Source organism: Harpia harpyja, chromosome 16, assembly GCF_026419915.1.
Source record: "Harpia harpyja isolate bHarHar1 chromosome 16, bHarHar1 primary haplotype, whole genome shotgun sequence".
Taxonomy (NCBI): Eukaryota; Metazoa; Chordata; class Aves; order Accipitriformes; family Accipitridae; genus Harpia; species Harpia harpyja.
Window position 1 is genome coordinate 21284180 of NC_068955.1, and position 21959 is coordinate 21306138.

General features: G+C 35.7%; 1 protein-coding gene across 7 annotated transcripts in view; it reads right to left on the reverse strand.

Moving 5' to 3' along the window:
- Window positions 1-21959, reverse strand: part of SBF2 (SET binding factor 2) — a 288893-nt gene that overhangs the window by 69333 nt on the left and 197601 nt on the right. For all 7 annotated transcript variants that reach the window (XM_052810411.1, XM_052810407.1, XM_052810406.1 and 4 more), the window contains exon 17: window positions 13490-13558. In XM_052810411.1, coding sequence (XP_052666371.1) covers window positions 13490-13558 — 69 coding nt within the window. The remainder of the gene's footprint in view (window positions 1-13489; window positions 13559-21959) is intronic.

Sequence of the window (21959 nt, forward strand, 5' to 3'; positions counted from 1 at the left end):
AATGAATTTATGCCAGACAGAATGAATGTAGGAGGCAGCAAAAGAATTTCCTACTTATAAGGGAGGATTTAAGGGCTGACAGCTTAAAAAAGACCCCAGAAGAAAATAAAAATAGTTCTGAACTGATAAAGTCCTTATTCTAAAGCTGTCTGTATGATAGCTAAAACGAGCATTGAGGTGTAAATTGTAATAACCAACAGGAAATGAGTTAACTTCTGCAAAGGACACCACGTTCTTTCAATAGACTAATGGCACTTAAAAAAACCCAGACACTCCCCTCCCAAATTACCTATGAAACAGACATTACCCATATCAAAATAATGAATTACATTCTACAGTTTGTGAAAACACAAGGTAGATTTGGGACTTGCTATGTGTGACTATACGCAATTTCCTGATAATAATTCAAGAATTATCTTCCCATTATTTCCACCTTACTGAGTGGCAATGGGTAATACCTGCCTAGAATTTTTTCTCTGTTACCTGACACTGGATACTTCAGATTCTGAAAATGATACTTGCAGCTCAGTAAAAAATGTGCACCACCTCCACGACTCCCAGACTTACTGTGAGGTGCAGGTCCCCAAAGAGCTTCTCTATGACATTTTATTATTTAGATTGCTTGTTTCCAGAAAAGAAAAGCATGCTTTGTGCTGATCACTCAACAGTCATTATCCTTTACACTGCAAAAGCTTAAAGAAGAAAGCAAGTTTATGCTAGCAAAGCAAAGGATCCAGTTATTGATTGTGAAGTTGGAAAAAGAGTTACAAAACAAAAAGAGTAAAAACCAGAATATAAATACACCTGAGACTGTGCTTTTCTCACAGGATTTTGCTGCATGTCTCTTGGCTATGGAGGAAATGAAGGGGCAAACTCAACAGTACTCCGTTTTTTAGAGAAATCCAGTTTACTTCAGAAGTAAACTGGATTTCTGTCTCCAACTTATATCCTGGGTTATTGGTTTGGGTATTTTTGGTGAGAAGAGGAAGGAAAAGAGGTGAGAAGGAGGTTGCTGCTGAATGAAAAGAATAGCTTCCTCAGCTCCTTGAGGAATTACTGTGCTATGGGTTATCTACTATTGCAACACCTGTGAAATTGCCTACTGATCTTTGCATACCAAAGGAGATCACAGGACTTCCTTTCCTGTATTGGTTAAGGTTCTCCCTGGAAGTCTGCAAGTTTAAGCTTGTAGATCATCCAGGGCATAGTAACACTGGTACTTTAAAGGGTTAGTCCCCATCTAGGAGCTGTTTATATAGACATTCAGTCAATTACCATCTATTGCATATCATGAATAGGTACCACTTACTGTAGGCAACATGCTGCCCCTCCCCAAGGCGATGTAAACCAAGTTCTGCATGTGAACACATTCTTATGAGCCAGTCCTGCATTCGGATCTATGCTGTGCCCACACAGATACCTGGTAAGTTCAAAAAGACTTCGAAGATGTCCCACAGGATCAGCCTACATAGACTGACCTCGAGGAGTGAGGCCTATCTATATATTACTTGCAGACAACACTGCATCACACCAGGCATATATATCAATATTTATCACAGTATGCACATACTCAAACAAGTGTTAAGTGTATATGAATATGTTTTCAAGTCTAACTGAGTGCTGCGTGGATAACATCAGTCAAAAAATTCAATTCAATAAATGGTTTTCCCATTTGGTCTAAAATATAAAATTATACCCACATGTATTGTACACACAAATGTGGGGAAAGGTTATAAAAGCATAAAGTAAGAAATGTGAAGCTTCCGTTATTATTTTTATTTTTAGTTTTGATTTTTACTGCCTTAGAAAAAAAAGACGAAATACTAAATCAAGCTTCTTCTCCACCTTCAGAAAACCTCAGCAACAAAAAAGAAAACAATTTGCCACGTCTGAACAGGTGGCACCTTCAGAAAACCACCAAACAAGATTGGACTCAAGACTGATTTATATTTTAAAATACTTTGAAGTGTGAGTAGCAAAGTGGTTCATTACATTGTTTATCTACTATTATTTCACCAAGAAAAATAAAAGAAAGACCAATTCACATACAATTCAGCGCTACCAAATCACAGACAGGTACACCAAACCAGCAGAGGGCAATAGAATTCTAGAATTTTTCAAAATTGGGATGTAATTCTGGATGGAGCTTTATTTATTGTATACATTTTCTGGCAAAAGTGACTTAAACATCTAACTACTCATGATCTTTAATCCCAGATTCCTGAAGATCATGTATAATTTCCTATACATTACTTAAAGCCATACAGAATATCTCAGATTTCTATATAGATGTATCAAGATAGATATATGCTAATACAACATTACATGTAACATTAAATAATGCACAATAACATACTTCTCCTTTCTCCAAAGAGATAGCAAAAAGATTTACTAACTTCTGTTATACACAGAACACAGTAAGGAAACTAAAATAATCTAGAATGAAAGATGTTCAGAACCTGCAAAAAAGAAAGAGAGAAGACATTTTCACACCAGAACTTCACAGTTCTAAATAAGGTTAAGTTCCAAGAAGTGGCTAAGAAATATGCTGATTTTTCCCCTGTCTACAGTACACTATTTTTTTTTAAACTGATTTCATTATAGAGAATAGATTATATAGAATTATATAATCATTATATAGAATGCCTGCATCGGAATGGTAGTATTGGCTCTACCCACAAAAATAACCCCCCAAGCAACAAAGTTGTTATCCAGGCCTACACTCAGAAACAAATAAACCCTGTAAATCTCACAAGTTTTTTTTTATTTATATTCAAATAGTGATTCTTAGAATTATTGATGATCTGATATGCAACTTAAAGCCCAGTTGATAGAGCATCTAAGTAATCCCCAAAAGGGTAATAAAGTAATTCTTTGTAAGTTCTTCTGTCACTTCATTCTAGTATTTCTTTAGTTACTGTTTTCCTTCTTCTATGGCAACTTTCTCTGTCTTCAGTGGTAGAATTCTCTCTGAAGTTCTCTCAATATACAGTGTTCACTTATCCGAAGAAACTATTGAAACAATAGTCCTTAAGTAGTCCTCCAGAACAGGATGAGCAAAATAGTCAGAAAGATGTAAGGGTACAATACAGAATATAAATTGCAAATTAATGAAAAAAATTGTAACAGTAGTAGATCTCACCTTGGCAATACAAATTATATATACTACATGGTTCAGAACGTGAAAGAGAGAGGATGGGTAGAAACAGGAAGAGCAATATCATGAAGAATTCTGAAAGTAAGGATAAGAAACCTGAACTTATTGCACTCTGAGGTAAGTAATTTGAGAGATTAAATGAAGATCCAGTCTGACCAACAGGCAAGGAAAATGACTGTGGCGGTGCTGGATGCAAGTGCATTACAGAGCAGGATACTGTAAGGAACTCTTCTGCCAAATAATAAGATCCTGATACAGCATAAGGAGTGCATAAGGAAGAGGAGAGCTACAACATCTGCCTAGTAAATTCTTATTGGCAGGAGTGTTTTGAACTGATGACAAAGAGGTCATGTGGTATTCACAAGTTCAGAAAGCCAGGGATAAATTGGAGGAAGCGAAGAAGAGAATCCTAACAAGAATTTCAACTGTATGAATTATTATGAAGGATAAAGAAGCAGCAAGTGGAAAAAATGCAGGGATGTGGACAAAAGTAAGAGTAGCAGATACAAACTTCAATTATGGGCTCGAATCACTGGGAGAATAATAATGTGTATGAGTGAAGGGGAAAACCATAAGACAGGAAAGCATTTGTGACACCCCAATTCTTTGGCCAGATCCAGTTTAAATTGTTGATGAGATATCTAGGATGGCAACATAGAAATTCACACAAATATATCAGCAACTTACCTCCCTTACCATCTGTAAGCTTTTGCTCTCTTCTGGAAACACAAAATAATGCTGCTCGAATCATGACAGATAATAATGCTCCAATGAAACTGAATTCAGTAAAAGGAATTGTATTTTCATAATATTAAGAAAATTAAGTTCCATTCTACTGGAATAAGGACGTAGTCATCAGGAGGTGAAGTTGAACTTATAGATATGGAAAATGCATGGGACTCTGTTACTTCAGATTTACATTACTTCACTTTAAGGTCAGAAGCTTTACCAGAAATTTTAATTAAACCACCAGAAATTCCTTTATGGTGAAAATCTTAAATGAAGCAGTATTTCTGTAACACTGTAATCCCTCCTAGAAATAAAAACAATGTAGAGAGATGGGCTATAACTAAATTAAAATTGTTACAGTCAAACCAGAGTTCCATATTATTGCTAGAAAATGAGTTCAAGTGGAATCAGGAATAGTTACAAGAGATGTAATCCAATGCTTGTGGGAATACAATGGAAAGGTTTCTGTTTATTCTAGGAGATAGTGGATCAGTTCCTCAGTTACAGAACTAAACATTTACTGCAACATTTATCTTTACTTCTTATTTCAATTTGGGGGGCAGGGGGGGAGGGGGGTTGAGGGGGTTGTCTTTTTCTTTTCCTGACAAAGTACTTCCTCCCACAAACCACTAAGGAAAGGAATTGCAGATTGCAAAGTTCTCTTCAATGCTTCTCATGATGTTATCATTCTGGGAAAGCAAGCTTATTCAACAGAGCAAAGTTACTACAGTAATTAATTTCCAAAATTCCTTGTAAAGACACATGTTAAAAAATCCTCCAGTTAGTCTCTCCCACTGATGTGCTAAACTGTCATGTTATACTTTCCTATTTTGTTTCTTCTAGATTTTTTTTTCACCTAAAACCAGTTTTGGAAGTGAGATATGCTCTACCTGCAAAGATGTAAGATCTGTTCTACAGACATGTATTATGTATCCATTCAAAACCAAAGTACAATAATTAAAATCTTAAGTACCAAAGACAACATTTTGGCATCTATGTTTGCAAGTGACACTGCAAAACCACTCAGTCGTAGCTAACAAGAATCCCAGATTCCTGTTTTAACTTTAAAAGTATGTTTGCTTTTACAAAAATAATTTACTGAACTATAATCTCTGTATGAAAGGAACTTTTAATGGATGTAGTAAAAACCCTTGACTGGGAGAGTGTTTGGAAATACTGACAGAACTTTGACCATCACCTTACTATTGTCTTCCATGACCCCACTGATATTCAGAAGCACCTGCCAAGTAACATTATCCTCTCTCAAAATTCAGTAAAATACTGCTTTTGTGTCATGTCTATAAAAACTTCAGCCATAGTTAACCTACTGGGGGACAGAATCACCAACAATAATGATGACTAATACTGCTCCACAGCTTCCTTGCAGTGCCTCAAACTGCCTGGCTTCAAGTATTATTACTTATTTCAAATTCATATGGTAAGCTCTTGAGGATAAGGATCTTCATCTTTGTGTTCTTTTGTACGAAAGCAAGACCAGCAGCAGTTCCAGTCCATACTTAGGGCTCCTGGATTTTCCAGTAATACAGATAATGCTAATGTACACACTTGATAATACCATAAAATACCCTTAATCAATCTTTTGCCTGTCTATTTCAGTATGTGCAAAATGAATAAGATCTCTGAATGATGAATTGTTAAACAAGATGATATATGGAAAAGCAATTTACATGTTAAATTAACTTAAGATTTTAAAATCTAGCTTATATTGTAAACATACTGCATGGTATTTTAAGTTACACTAGTGTCAGAAGACTAGGAACTGACCTCAACCTAAAGGATAAACATGTATTTTTTCCTTACAAAACATGAATTACCTAAAGGATTAACATCCAACCCTACCCCTGCAAAACAGGGCATATGTATCATCATGCCCTTTTATACTTTTCACCAACATTACCACTCACTTTCTCCTAACAAGCCAGACTGGTATCTGGGGTTGAAACATTACAATCTCTGCTGATATAAAGAAGCATTAAGGCTCTGAGAGTGAAAGAACAGCAAAATGCAATAATGAAAGCTAGTATGTGTTCTTTTGATACTTATTACTTCATTTGAAGTACTGCAGAAAAAGCTTTCTTCTCTCCTGTGTGATGTCCTTAAATTCACTGCTGTTTGTTTTAGAAGAGTTATGCAAAAAACAGGAACCACTTAAAGTCTGCCTACATATATTTTCTTTTGTGGTTCACCTTCTTCCGTAGTATCCACTGTATGATAGATGCATGTTCTTGCTGTTTTCTAAGCAGGCAACTTAACGTATTTCTACATTTAAGGGATTACCATTCTGAGAATGGATAAATAAGTATAGTATTAAAAATAATGTTATTTAATACAATTTCAGTCACAAAAACATTTCCATAGCCTAAGATAGTATCAGAACTGGCAGAATAGAGATACAAGAAGAAAATTAATGGAAGCAGACAAAACTTCTTGCCAAGACAATAAAGGAAGTCTTTCAGGATGGGCGTTTCCTAAATTAAAGCCAGCAATTCAAGAGAATTTTAAAGTAGAAGTGATTTCATCCCAAGCACATCAGAGTAAGACTGAAACATTTAGAAGGAAATGTAGTAACTAGATGTGAGAATGAAAATATTTCAGTATAGAAAGCTAATGCATTACAGAAAGTCTTTCTAGCTTTACAGAAGGCTAAGAGCATGCTGGTGTTTATGAGAATTACTTGGGCCAATCACAGTTGTGCAGAAATACAAGTTCAGAATGAAAACTCATGTTAAATGTAAAAAACCTCACAAAATTTGCTTTTCAAAATTAATTGTATCATCCAATAATTTTATGCCATCCCCTGGTATTTACACAAATTCTAAAATAAAGATTAATATATTATCATTTGTTATAAAGTAACAGAGTAAATGTTAGTACAAAATTTTCCACTGTTTTCGACAGTACAGTTGGACCAATATTCCACTTATTACAGCTGATACTAACTGTAAAATTTGCCTGATAACAGCATAAAAATAGAATAAAATCTTCACCCATCATCACAGATTTCCACATCAGCCTTTCATTGGGTAGCTTCTCTGTGATTTCATAGCTGATGCTATACAACTGAGAGCACATTTCAAATTATGATGCTTCTGTTACATAATTAACCTTGAATTGGGTCTCTCTTGGAAAAGCATTTGATGGTAATAGTTAAAATATGATAAACTACTCCGAATTTCTCTAGTACTGCCTCTTTAATCTTCAGAGAAAGCCCTTACCCTTATAACTGGGAATCCCTCCCACACCTAACAGGCTCTGGAGTAAAGTGGTCATTTATTTAGGCATTTCAAGCAGCAAAGGCTTTTTTCCATTGAACATTTGTCACAACTGTTACTGAAACTTGGTAATTCATTTCAACTAGGAAAGTATGCACTCAAATGAATTTCATTTTATTATTATGCTATGCAAAAGAGGATATACGTTTCACTGTGGAAAACATTAGAATTATTCATATTGGTGTCTTAACATGGAACACTTCCAGTTTCACATTTTATCATTAACTTCAAATTTTTTCTTAAATCACAATTTTGTACTCACCTTGAAGATTCTTAAAAAAAACTTAAACAAACTTAGACAAAACCCACTTCCAATAAACACGGACTAACATCTTTTTCACCTTGAAAATGCTACTAGGATAATTCCTAGGATGACCTGAATAAATGTTCCGTACTATGTTCAAAAATTTTAAGTAAAATGATTTACGAAATTTTGGTAATCTTTTAAAAACACTGAATAAAGCAATTCTCCTATTTTATATAATTCTATTTCATTCTCAATAGAAAAAGGTATAGGTGTATGGAATACAAATGATAAATGGGCAGACATGCAGATGAATACCCAAGCAACAGCATATCCTAAGGATTTTAGTTAGCCTTAGTCTGCAAAATATTTCTCTGATGTTTCATTGCAAGTTCTAGAATAAATTAGCATCAGTATCCAACTGAAATTTTATTCAAAGTTTGGTGGCTTACAAGCATTAAAGGAATACCAAACAATCCCCCCCCCCCCCAAACACCCAATCTTTCCCTCCACCCCTCCCAAGGATTACATAATTTAGTCGCATGAAAATTATGAAGCAGTCTCCAATGCATCTCATTGTGTTATGCTAAATGGCAAATGTAAATTTTAATGTAATACATCCAATCTGTGAGAGAGTTTACTGCATTTGGGTTATTTTTGCTGAAACTAGATCAGTGCTATCCAAGTGTACATCAAGCCATTACAAACAACTGACTCAGAAATCTAAATGAAATATTTGTGATTCTGAAAAATAATACTGCTCTGGCCTTTGCAATTTGAAGAAATGCTCCTCTATAAAATATGGAAGTCCATTCATCATTTCTACACAGAACAAACTTTACTTTCAGAATACTATATTTTTATTATGCCACTTCCTTTATTCAAACACAGGTGATCAGAACTGTCACTTCTGAATGCCAAATAACAAAAATTTGGAACTGTGTTACTATCTACTATGTCATGTGGTAGAACATCCTTAGAAAGGTATGGGAACACAGACGATTATACACAGTTTAAGCATAAAATTGTAATTATAAAATTTTGAAAAAGATCCCCTGAAAGTGAGAAAATTGTATTACAATCTGCACATTCAGGTTCTGCAATGGTTGAGGGATGCAAGAAAGAATGTTTGATCTGACTGCCAAACATCACCTTTGTTGAAAAGGGAGGGAAGATGGAGAAGTGGGCTCTGACTGTGACTTGGCATGGAATAGCAGTGAGGAAGACAGCTTTTGCTCTCTCTGCCTGTTGTCCAAGCAGACAGGCTGAAACTGGTGCCTGCCGTTGATCACCACTCTTGCTGCATACTAAACCTTCAAGAAATGCAGTGTAGTCTACACAACATCTTGCCACCTTGGCAAAGAGACATAATTGAAACAGAGTATCCAAATCCGGTGGATTTGACAATGCCAATTCTACAACCGTCAAACTGTCTTCCTTGATAAGTTAATAAAATAAAAATGTGATTTAAATATGTTCTTTTCATCTTGTCCTTTCTTCCCATGTGTAGAAAAAGACCTCTTTTCCACAGCACCAGGGAATACTACATTTCTATTTTATACACAGAAAAAATGACTGCATACCAAATAAGCATGGGTCATCCGTACCAAAAAAACATGGAAAAATTCTTCTATCTTCATGTATAAATACATTTTATTTATATTGTTTCAATTTTAAACAAAATTCCAACAGTATTACTAACGGTAAACTAAAACCTTTTCCAACCCAGAAGCGAAAGATATGTTTGTTTTTGTGACATTAACAGTACACACCAAAGTCCACTGTCACTGATGAGTCACGTTTTGCTAACAGCTTATGTCCAATATTTAAAATTTTTAAAAAGCATTGTGACTATTTTTTCTAGAAAAATTTAATTATTTCTCCAGGCCACAAATATGCAACCAATACTGACTTCCTGTCTATGAATTTAATCCCACCAGCTATGAGTTAGAGTGCGATCAAATCCTGTCTGATCAAGTTTCACAACAGATCACTCACCAGACTTCAGGAGTTGGAATTCTGAAATTTCACCAGACATCCCAGTAGCTGATAGAATGCTGTACACAGGGTGATGTTTCTTGTTATTATAATTAGATATATGTAGAAATACCCTAGACTAATCTTTAAGTAAGCAAAGACGTTAAGACAAGACCTGGTAGATCATGCAAACTTGTTCCTTTCCATACATTTTTTACTGTTTTCCCAAGAATATTTTAAAATACCTCAAGGCTAGAGCATTGACTACTTCATGAGAAGACCACTCCAGAATCTTACCAACATCACCTTTAGGAGCATGTTTCTCTGACCACTCAGTTTCTTGGTTTCATCTGCTAGACTCACAAGAAAACACACCCTTCTCATTATTCATACACCTCAAACACTTGGTGTCTGCACTATGTGTGGCCATGTACAGTAAAGCTATTTAGAAGAACAGGTAATCGTTTCATTAATGTTCTGCTTTGTGTAAGGTAAATAAAATGAAACTTAACATTTCATACACAATAGTCCTTTCACAAAGGAACTGTGATGTTGTGTAACTTCTTTTTATTATTTCATTTGAAGCAACAGGAATTACATTAACAATAAAATGTTATGACGTGAAATCCCATCATAATTACCCATCAAAATGCTACAGCAAATGTAGATGGTAAAACATATATTTGACTGCTATAACTCTACAACATTTTTAGATTTACTACAGACTATGTCACTGATAACTCGATTTGGAATACCACTTGCGCAGTAATACCAATGCACACATAAATGAAAACCTGTGTCACTATTCAATTCACAATTCCTGTCTATTCCTGGCTACCAAGAACACTGTGCAGTTTCAACAGGGCTATGTGAAATAATATTTAATATGCTGCTGGCATTAAACATGGTATTCTGGATAATGGAAACATCAACAAAAACAAGTACATAATGCCAAGCACTACTTCACCATTTTTTGGAAAGCATAAACACAATCACACTTACAGCAGACATAAGACAGTTCTGCATATTGAAGGAACAGTATTGGAATACCTGTGCTCTGCCTACAGAAAAATGAAATGCAGCTTGAAGTGTGTGTGTGCACGCGTGTGCATGTGTGTGTAAACTACACTGTATATGGTAATTAAACAAAATTGACAAGCAACTCAGCAGAAAAGGCCATGACATAGTTTGACAGTGCAAACATACCAGTTTTCCTGAAGGCATTTTAATAGAAAACAAATAATCCCCCAAATGACCTTAATTTTAGTTTGTACATTCCTCTGGACTTATCAGAGACAGAACAGCAATATGCTGTGTTAAGCAACAAAACTTTAATCATTCTATCTAAGATTTTGGTAAAGGGAAACCCAGTGAAAAAAGAACTTACAAACTGTTAATACATTAGAAAGCAGGAAGCTCAAGGGATAAAAGTAAAGCAGCAGGGTTTGATATGATTTCTCCCCAAAACAGGGGAAAAGGAACATTAGTTTAGTGTAACTCCAGAGCAGGAATCCTTCCAAAGGGTTATAGAGATGTTAACGGGGTGGAAAAATGACACCCATTTTTCTCAATTTAAGAATACTGATGCAGAACATTGTTCCTATACAGGTTCATGCCAGGTAGAACATACTCTAGTCTAGGATACAATTTTGAAAACCTCTAGAGAAGCTGAAAAATGCTCTAAAAAGTTTCTTTTTTACTCAAATTCCAAACAGAACCTTAAACTGTTAATCTTAATTTTGACTAATCACTGCAAAGTTTGTCTACTGATCTTATGTTCTGAACAACACATCAGTTTGTGTTTAGTACGAATAGTTTTATACTAAAATAAGTACTTTTGCCAAAGAATTGTATCTAATGGGACATACCAAAGGGGGCCATCACTGAACCTGAGGATTAGATCTGGGAAAAACAAAATTCTTTTTCTATTATGCATTAACAGCTGGCTTTTGCAAGTTAACAGTCAGGTTACTTTAATTTTTAATTCAGGTCTGGAACATTAAAAAAATCATCATGCTTCTTGCATCCGGGGACTCACAGTTTCCTGAGTGTATAGCTTTAGAGTTAAATAGTAAGTATAGGACTAGGTTATTACACAAAAGATTTCAGAGAACTTTTTGTGAGAGAAATGGTATGAGATCTCGGTACTCCTACCAAAAATACAAGTGTATAGAAGAAATTACTTAAAGATACTCTATATTCAATCCAGCTCTTTGCTACCCTTGATTGTGAAATTAGAACTTATTTAAGCTTATTTCAACACTTATGATATGCCACACAAAAAAAAGTGGTTGTTTTTTTTTTACTTCCCCTACCCCCCACCCCTACTTGAACAAACTTTACCAAATGAGGAATCTAACCAAACTGCCACAACTCCCCAAAGTACTTTCTGTACCTCTCTACATAGAGAGCTATGTGGACTCTCTTGGCCATTTTTATTAGAGGAACTAAAAATCAGAAAATAAAACGAAACTAAAGTCAATCTTTCTTCATAATATAGCATTAATGCAGTAGCAAGAATAAAACAGGGAAATGGAAAATCTCTATAGCTCATTAGCTCTTTCTCCAAATTAAGTATTAGTGGCAGCAACAAATGACAAAACTCATGATTCAGCTATTCAAGGCCTCAAAAGAGAGGGAATAGAAAAAGATGAGTTTGTAATTAAAAATGGGAGAAAGTTTGCTGGGATTTAAAAATTTAATGTCTCATCACGCTAGCTTATATAAGAGAATGAAAATACTCTGTAGACTCTTTCCAGAAAGCAGTCTTGGAGTATTATGTACAGCTCTAAAATAAAGCCCATTTAAATAAAACTTTTTCACAGTTCAAACCATTAGAAGAGAGAAAATCTACCACTTTATGCTCTATATAGGTAGTAAATACTGGCTTAAATAGTGGATTTCAAGAAACTTCCTATGCACGTGACTTTGTCAAAAATGCTCTCATCTTCAGCAGATGTTTCTGTGTTCTATAACTGCTAAAGTTCCAGTTTTTAGTCTAAAAACTATACCACAGAATCTATTTCTAGTTTAAAACAACCAGAAATTGTTCAATTAGAATGTGTAGTTTAAATTTAAAAGCACTGATTGATTTCTCAGCTTATTGTTGCAGAAACCTTAGGAGTTTTTCAGCTAAAATAGGAATGTCTTCACATTATATTTATGGCTACTCATCAAATGCCTCATGTACCATGTGAAGGACAGAAGGTTATAGTTTTTCTTAATTTCTATCACATGTTATTAACGTCTAGCTAGGCTGTCACAGTAAGTACTATTTTGCAGTATCATGATGTACCAATTAGCAATGATTAAACACTTATCTCCCAAACTGGGTTGTGTAACAATATTCACATTAAACAAAGATTATTTAATATTGCAGCAAGTCAATGTTCTGAAATTCTTATCTCCTCAGACATGTACATCCTAAAAAGTGGCACTTGAGCTTACCAGAACTGGTGAAAATGCTACTGTACTGGGACACTGAAATAACTACAGCCATACTACAAAAGCTGTGCTTTTGAAATAATTGCTTGCAGAATTTGAACTATTCACATTTTCATATTTACTATCATATTTTATCACTATCAAACACTATGCAAAAAAAGAAAAGAAAAAAAACCCAACACAAGAAACTGAAAACAAATATACAGTTAAAACGAGCCATTCATAATAGTCTCCGAAGTTAACAACTACACAGACTGAAAAGTTAACATGTACTTTTTGGCCAATGCTTAACATGCCAAATTAAACAAAAAATTACTCCAATAAACACTTTTTACACAATAGCATCAGAAATTATTCTATTCAATTATTTTAGTGACTAGTTATAATTCAATGATAATTCTCTAACCCATCATATAAGCCTGCATTTAGTTCTGGGTAAATTTATCATCATCATCACCCAAGATCAGTAAGTGTAATTCTGGAACAATGTCCATAATAGCCTATTAAAAGACTTCCATTGACATCAATCAATTTTAGAATGAACCTTCCTACCCGCCATGTATCTTCTTCATCACTTTCTTCATTTTAACAATGTACGTAATGTAAAAAAATACAAAATTGATGTGCTTTTCAAGAAAAACTTACCCTATAAAAAGCAGTCGTCAGGGGTAGCAACGCTGCAGCAATGCTATATTCTTCTGAAGATGAACAATCCTTCAAGAAAAACATATGAAGAAAATAAGCAAAACCATTTTCAATGTTATGCATTATAATTTTATTTCTGCCTTATGAAGTCCCTCTGATATCCTTCCTATACACAATGTAACTTTTAATCACTTGATATCATGTAAAGATAACATATATTTATGTGTGTGCGTGTGTGTACATATACGTATCTTCTCTTGATTTCTGCTAGATAGGTATTGCTATGATTCTTCCCATTTAAGGAATTTATCAGCAGCTTTCACACTCTCATGTCTAAAATATAATTTCACCAGCATAGTTTACATATAAAAAGGAAAGTATTCCTCGTTTAGGAAACAATAAAAAGGTAGCCTGCTTCCATTTGGGTCAACAGCAAATCTGACTAAAATGGAAGTGATGTGGTGATCAAAGAATGTACTTTGAAAAAGTTTACAAAGAAATTAACATTTATTTAATGTGAAATAATCACCTCCACAGCCTCTACAAAAGTTTGGCACAGGTTAACTTTAAAACAAGATGAAAACCCATTCTCTTCACAGTCTCAGAATGCCTCATTCAACAGTCAAGTGTGTCATTCGTGTCTCTCTAGGCTGAAAAGGGTATGCCAAAGTAAATCAACTAGTAATTGCACTGGTGAAAATAGCGATTTTATTACAGAAGTCTTTTAAAAGAAACCAGAATTGGAATGTAACTTAATATTTAAAAAACAAACTACTTGAATTTTTAAGACTTTTTTTAAAAACAGAGAACAAAAAATACTCAATAAGAATTAAAGAAGATTTTTTAAGTGACGATTTTTTTCATTAGCTCCTTTTGCCAACACTGAAGAACACAATAACACACATAGTTCTACTAGACAAATGTATCACCATTGTGCCCCTGGATGATGAATGGCAAAACAACATTTCCATTTGAACAATTCATTTCAAGATTTTTAACATTCATTCTTACAACAGGCACCCTCCAACTCAAATCACGCTCCTATTACCTATCTATAACATCTGACCAAATTCCAAAATTTAAATATCTCAGGTGTTCCTCTGCCAGACTTTTCATTTATGCCTTCATCTCATATCAGAGTTCTCTAAAACATAGCAACTAGCAAAAACATGGCACCAGCCAACTGTGATAGCAGAAATATAAAATCTGCATTACAGGAACCATCATGTTAAGGATCATTAGGATGTTATTTGTATTCATCTCACTCTTCTTAAATGGCTGCCAAGTGATTATGGACTGCAGGTTTAAAACAATAGACCAAAAAACTCATCACAAGACTATTTCGCTTCTCATTACTTCAAAAGTCCACTTCATCCTTTGTGATTTTCCAATAACAAATACTTCACCTTCTGTTACTTTAATCAAGCTCACCTGAACAGAATACCAATGTCTATACACAGGTAAATAAAGTAGCATTCAGAAAACTACGTACATATGTATTCTGAAAAGGTGTACAAGAAGTTCATAGATGTGAAGCTTTACTTCTGCACAGAGTTACTGAATGTTTTAACATGTCTAACTCTGCATGAATGCATGTATGCTAACTGTGCATGGAAAACAAAAGGCGTGCAAATGCTCACACTTCATGACACATTCCAATCTGGTAGATGAAAACAGTAAGAAAAGCGGACACTGAGAAACTCAATATATGTTTTAATGATGCATTTCAGTATTGTGACGTATATAAAAAACCCCAATTAGTTTGTAAGATGTCAGAACAATAAGACTGAAGGACATAGCCTCAGCTGCTTTTCATTTTCAATTTCTGTATTATTTCCTATTGTTATCCATATCCTTAACCCCCATTTGGAATTTAGCACATGTATTTGTAGTTTAATATAAGGATATGGTAAATATCGTTAATATTTTTTCACTTTATCAGAAAACTTCCTATTTAAAATGAGACTTTACAACATTTAGGAATGCTCAACAGTTTTCAAAGAAATACATATCTTTTTTCTGTACATGCTTATTTATAACCAGGTATAAAATGATCCATCCTCATTGTTTCAAGTTATCTACTTAATCCCTTAGCTGAAATTATTTGTAAGAGTTTTGGCTTTTACCCAAAATATACATAAAAATATCTTTATAAAAACTGAGCAATGTATCTTCACCTAGAGAGCATTCAATATTCCAAGAGCTAACATATGTCTCAAAGATATATATCATCACCACATAAACAACACAGTAGATTATTTTTCCATTCCTTCTTGCAAGTACGAAATTCTTCACGTATTCTATGTCTGCAGTACCCCCTGGACTCATAGTATGGAAGTATTATCTCTATATATTTTTTCTTCTCCAGTATATGACAAGAAATGTAAAATGATCTCAGTTAGGAATAAAGTATAATACTGCTGTTTTAAGAATAGTGGCATTAATTAACTGTTTATCTGCTTTGTTGCTGCAAGACAGAACGCCAAGATAGTTAACCGAGATGTTGCACTGAAATCTTAGCTTCTCAATTTTACAGGCAAATCAAAGCACTGGAAAATGTCATATATGTATTGTATGCAATTAATTTAGACTCCTGAAACAAAGCAATCCAGCTGCCTTATATATAATAATGTCTTTATCAATTATGAAAAATATTTCTTACTACTGCTACAGAAGTAGACAAATCAAATACCATAAAATAATTAAAGCTGTTCCCCCTGATTTGCACAAAATGAGGCTGAAACACATCTGGGGAACAGAAATTATTCTCAGCAAATTAATTTCCTGAGAACAATGTCTTCTAACAGTGAAACATGGACTTCCACGATGTCATGTGCAGAGTACTGCTTTGAATCCACGCCTAACTGAGTGAAGACCTGGCACATCATTCTGGCCACACTGATCATATATTCAGATAGTTGCTGAACTCTGTAACAAATTGGAAGTGTTACAGGAATTCATGTACATTTAAAATAGTCTTGTTATACTGAATTGACAAGCGAATAATAAAATCAGAATGTTTTTCCTTATATTACTTACTTCAATAATACATGTGATTTACTTTTATGTTCCGCTCAGTTTAAAAATGCAGCAAAACTTTGGTGGTTAGATATTGTCATTACACTGCAGAACTGACAGCTAGGAAGTTACAGATTTTGACCGCTTGGATGGATGCATGGGACTGCTAGTACCTGGTAAGGCACTGATTGCTTCTGGAATCTGGTAGCTGGCTTAGGCTTCTGGTACTGGAGAGAAGAGGCAACTCTTCTTCTCATTCTTGACTTCAGAACAAGTACTGACCTGAACTTTTGTTTGGAAAACAAGGTATTGTATGTTGTCATTAAGTTGAGAAGCCCTCCACAGTCTGACCCTAGTGATGAACAGCTAAGAAAAGCCACCCCAGGTAAAGGTTCCTCCTTGATCTGCTACTGAAGGTGCAGGCCCAGATTCAACAAAGTCCTTAAGAACCCTTTTATGTCCTACTGACTACAAGAGTAAGCCAAAGTCAGTGAAGCACAGTGACAGTTAAGCACAAGCTTACATACCGTCCTGAACAGGTGTATTGGGTTTGTGTGGCAAGGTTTTGGTAGCAGGGAGGGTTACAGGGGTGGCTTCAGTGAGAAGCTGCTGGAAGCTTCCCGTGTCCGACAGAGCCAATATCAGCCGGCTCTAAGACAGGCCCACCGCTGGCCAAGGCCAAGGCAATCAGCGATAGTGGTAACGCCTCTGTGATAACATATTTAAGAAGGGAAAAAAGTTGCTGGGACGGAAAACAGCAGCCGGAGAGAGGAGTGAGAACATGTAAGAGAAACAACCCTGCAGACACCAAGGTCAGTGAAGAAGGAGGGGAGGAGGTGCTCCAGGCGCCAGAGCAGAGATTCCCCTGCGGCCTGTGAAGACCATGGTGAGGAAGGCTGTCCCCTTGCAGCCCAGGGAGGTCCACGGTGGAGCAGATATCCACCTGCAGCCCGTGGAGGACCCCATGCCGGAGCAGGTGGGTTCCCGAAGGAGGCTGTGACCCCGTGGGAAGCCCACGCTGGAGCAGGCTCCTGGCAGGACCTGCTGATCTGTCGAGAGAGTAGCTCATGGAGCAGGTTTGCTGGCAGGACTTGTGACCCCGTGGGGGACCCACGCTGGAGCAGTGTGCTCCCGAAGGACTGCACACCATGGAAAGGACCCATGCCGGAGCAGTTCATGAAGAACTGCAGCCCGTGGGAAGGACCCATGTTGGAGAAGTTCGTGGAGGACTGTCTCCCATGGGAGGGACCCCACGCTGGAGCAGGGGAAGAGTGTGAGGAGTCCTGCCCCTGAGGAGGATGAAGCGGCAGAAATAACGTGTGAGGAACTGACCGTAAAACCCATTCCCTGTCCCGCTGCACCACTGGGGGGGGGTAGGTAGAGAATCCGGGAGTGAAGTTGTGCCCAGGAAGAAGGGAGGGGTGGAGGGAAGGTGTTCTGAGATTTGGTTTTATTTCTCATTACCCTACTCTGGTTGATTTGTAATAAATTGAGTTAACTTTCCCCAAGCTGAGTCTGTTTTGCCCGTGACGGTAATTGGTAAGTGATCTCTCCTCTTCTTATCTCGACCCACAAGACCTTTGTTATATTTTCTCTCCCCTGTCCAGCTGAGGAGGGGGGCAGTGATAGAACGGCTTTGGTGGGCACCTGGCATCCAGCCAGGGTCAACCCACCACAACAGGCTGCAGTAAATAACAACTGATACTTATGGATTTCTGCTTTCTCTTAATCACATGATAAAAGTCTAGGAGAGATATATTAAATATCTGATAACATTTGGAGTGCCATTTTCTTTTTAAATCCATCTTGATAGTCTCATTAATTGCTAGCTGATACAGCATGTTTCCTGTGTTAAACTGCATTCTGCTTTGGGCAGTAAGCTTTTCAAACAGACACCACATTTTTAATAATCTACAGAAATCTGAGTATGCTGAAAACTTGGGACCCAATTTTGCTTTACGTTAAGCAGCACTATAAATGGAATTACCCGCAGGCCTGACTATTGCATGAAATTAACATAGCATGCAGTTAATGCATTCAAACCAAAAAGCTATGGCAGCGCTTGATTCATACCTTTTTGGCAGTACAGTATGATGCATGTATGCTCTATTAAAAATAGTGCCAAAATATTTTTAATAAACCCTCAACGCTGCATTGTCCCTCTTGAGAAGTATTGAATGCTGTCAATTTTCATGAAGACCAAGAGCATTCATCACCATGCAGGACTAAGCTCATAATGAATCAAGAAAAAAATGCCAGTAACTTTAGAGCCATATGTTTTTAAAGCACTAAGACAAGACTTGTTAAGTCAGCATGTGTAAGGTTACCGTAAACAACGTGCAGTACATTGGCTACAGATTACAGGTGGAATATTGGTTCTAAATTCAACGGATGATTTCAGTGGTGCCAGGATTTAATCCTTATTGTTACAGATATATTACATGGGCAGAGTTATAATGAAACATGGAATTTTTATTGTTGATGCAGTTTTTATTTTGGAAATATAAACTGTCAAACTTAACGCACAAGACTATTCTTTTTGTCTAAAGTAGTAAGAAAATTCAGCAGTCCAGTTTAGAAAAAATGCTTTACTTGTTAAAAGGAATAGGGATTCACCATGTAGAACCGCAATGTAATTCAAAACTGGAATTGAATTGTAATGAGCTGATTTTAGAAAAATCATTCATTTTCACGAGATAAGCTGAATAAAGTTTATGCATCCATATATAAATACAATATTAATGCAACTGAACTATTAAAAATGGTAGTTTTTATCAAAGAAAACCTATTCCATGTTAATCAATGTTACGACCAATGTTCTTTATATTCAATCTCAGCAGAGTTAAAAATCCAAGTAAATAAACCAACAATTTCACAATGTACTGATCATAGCTAATATAATCATATGCTGCCTTGAAAGAAAGGTGAAAAAAACATAGTCCTATTTGGAATTTCCAATGTAACTTTTAAAAGTATTTAAACTACAAGTTTTAACTCCACAGATAAAGCCATCATCTGGAGCAGTAGTCAGAATGACATACTTGTTGGAATAAATGCCAATATGACTCTAATTACTTACATTACTTATTACTAACAGCATATAATTAACTTCAAAAGAAAGTTTAGATCTTCTTATTGAAATCATAAAATTGTTCTTTTTTCAGTGAAAACTAACGTGCAGTTACTTTCTTCTAACATTCATATACAGTTTTGCCTAGTGAAGTTAACATCACTGCTATCTGCTGCTCTGCTTTATAATGGGATCACGGTTTTGGTGGGGTTTTTTTTTTGACACCAAAGGTGAAATCAAACCTTATTGAGACAGCCACAATTTTGTTAAATGCAACTCTTCTGGGACTGGAGAAACAGGATGGGAGAAAGACATATAGCTGACTACCTGTGGACTCACCTATCAGCAGAACTACAAGAACACACTCAAAACTTGGAAAATACTGCCTTATGTAATTCTCATTGCTTTTAAAACTTCTCATTTTCATAAGGATATATACAGTCTTTCAAAATTATTAACTCACAAAACCACCTCTTCCTTCATAAATGACCCTAGCACATTTTACATGTTACTCATTAACACAAGCTTTTAATTTAACTTTTGTTCTACTTAAACACTGTTGCAGTGATTCTCAGTTAATAAAAACAAAAATGTACACTCTTATTGTCTATTGTTTCCAGGTTCAACATTGACCAGAATCACACTTTGGGCTTTTGAGGAGCAACTTCTCAGATTGCTACCTGGTTACCATCTGACAGCAGTAATTCAACACAAAGTCCATATTAGACAGACTTCACCTGTGCTCTGAATCACGCCAGATGTAATACTTTCTTCATCCTCTACGGCCATTACATTCATATGAGTGCCAACACAGAAGACAAAGGAACTGTACCCAACCCAGAAGAATCCTCACTGATTTGCTTTGACTTTGTGGTCTTTCTGCCCAACTAGAAGCCTATTTCATAATGACCATTTCATTAAGAAACCTATCATGTCAACAATAGGATGCAAGATATTGTAGGCCTGCCATTCCAGGTAGCAGGAGATCCAATTCCATTTTAGAAGGATTTTACTTCCTGAAGAGCTTCACATTTGTCTTCACCTGGCTCTGAATTCTCATAGGTTTGTCTGTCCTTGAAACATAGTGGTATAAGGGACAGAATTCAATTGATGGAATTTAGATGGAATTACACAAGAGCATAATGTTCATTGATTTTTAAGTGTCCTTTTGCTTTACTCCGCACATTCACAAGTTAACAAATGCGGCATATTTTCTCTATGCAGCTCCATTGTACTTCTGATCTCACAGCAAGTCAAAACAAGGAACAACATTTTACTCAAAGAAGAGCTGTCGAGTCCGTCCCCCCCCCGCCCCCTTCTTTCTCAATAAATACATTTCTGTCTAGGGTTGAGATTAGTCATTTCCTCCTTCTCATAACAAATTATGTTTAGGAAATCAGGAACCTCAATTTTTATGTGCATAAATTACACATTCTTCACTGTATTTTTACTGTACCCCAAAAGCATAAAAGCATTTAACTTTTTTTGCAAGATACTGATAAACACAAGAATGCCATCCCTTGCGTCTAAGCACATCTGAGTTTCTTTAACAGAAATGCCATGCGTGTTTCTGAATACTGTCATGAGGCCCATGGCAATAAAGTTCAACATACTCAGGCTGTAATCTTCTCCCAAGGAAATGGTTGGGATGCCAAGATGCCTTTTGACTTTTATTTCACAGCAGGGCTTCATTCACAGTGACTCTGTCCAAACCTTAAACTACACCAGCTGTGATACAAGGTCCTGCACAGTAATTTGTAAAAAATATTTGACAAACAACATTCAAATGATAGAATACATTGCAATTCATGACAAAACAGCGATCAATATCCATTAACTACTCAGTTGGAAAGGGGTGATTAATTAATAATATAACTATAAACTGCAGTGTACTCCTAAAGCCCCGGTAGACCAAAGCACTTATGCAGTGACTGCAAAACATAAATACAGGATACTTTGTAAACCCCTTTACAGACAGTCTGGTTAACTGAGTTAAGGAACAACAGAAAAATGCTTAAAATATGAGAAGAACTATTAAAATAGATGCAATATTCCAGTATAATCCAGTTATCTATTAATGAATCAGTTCACAAGTACACAGCACACATTCTTATGCATTCTAGCATTCATTCAGTGCGCAGCAGTGTCTCTTCTAAATTATAAGCAGTCACAAACTTTCAAACATGTAAGAATACATTAATCTTGCTTAACTTAATTTTATTGGTCTTCTCTAAGTTTCATGTGATTTTCTAATTTCATATACTTTTAATAAAAATGCATCACATCAGTGCACATTCTATACAATTTTTACAACTTAACAGGAATTAACACCTTTTTAAAAATGTATCAGATTTCTGTGGGTATGTAAAGTGATTCACTGAA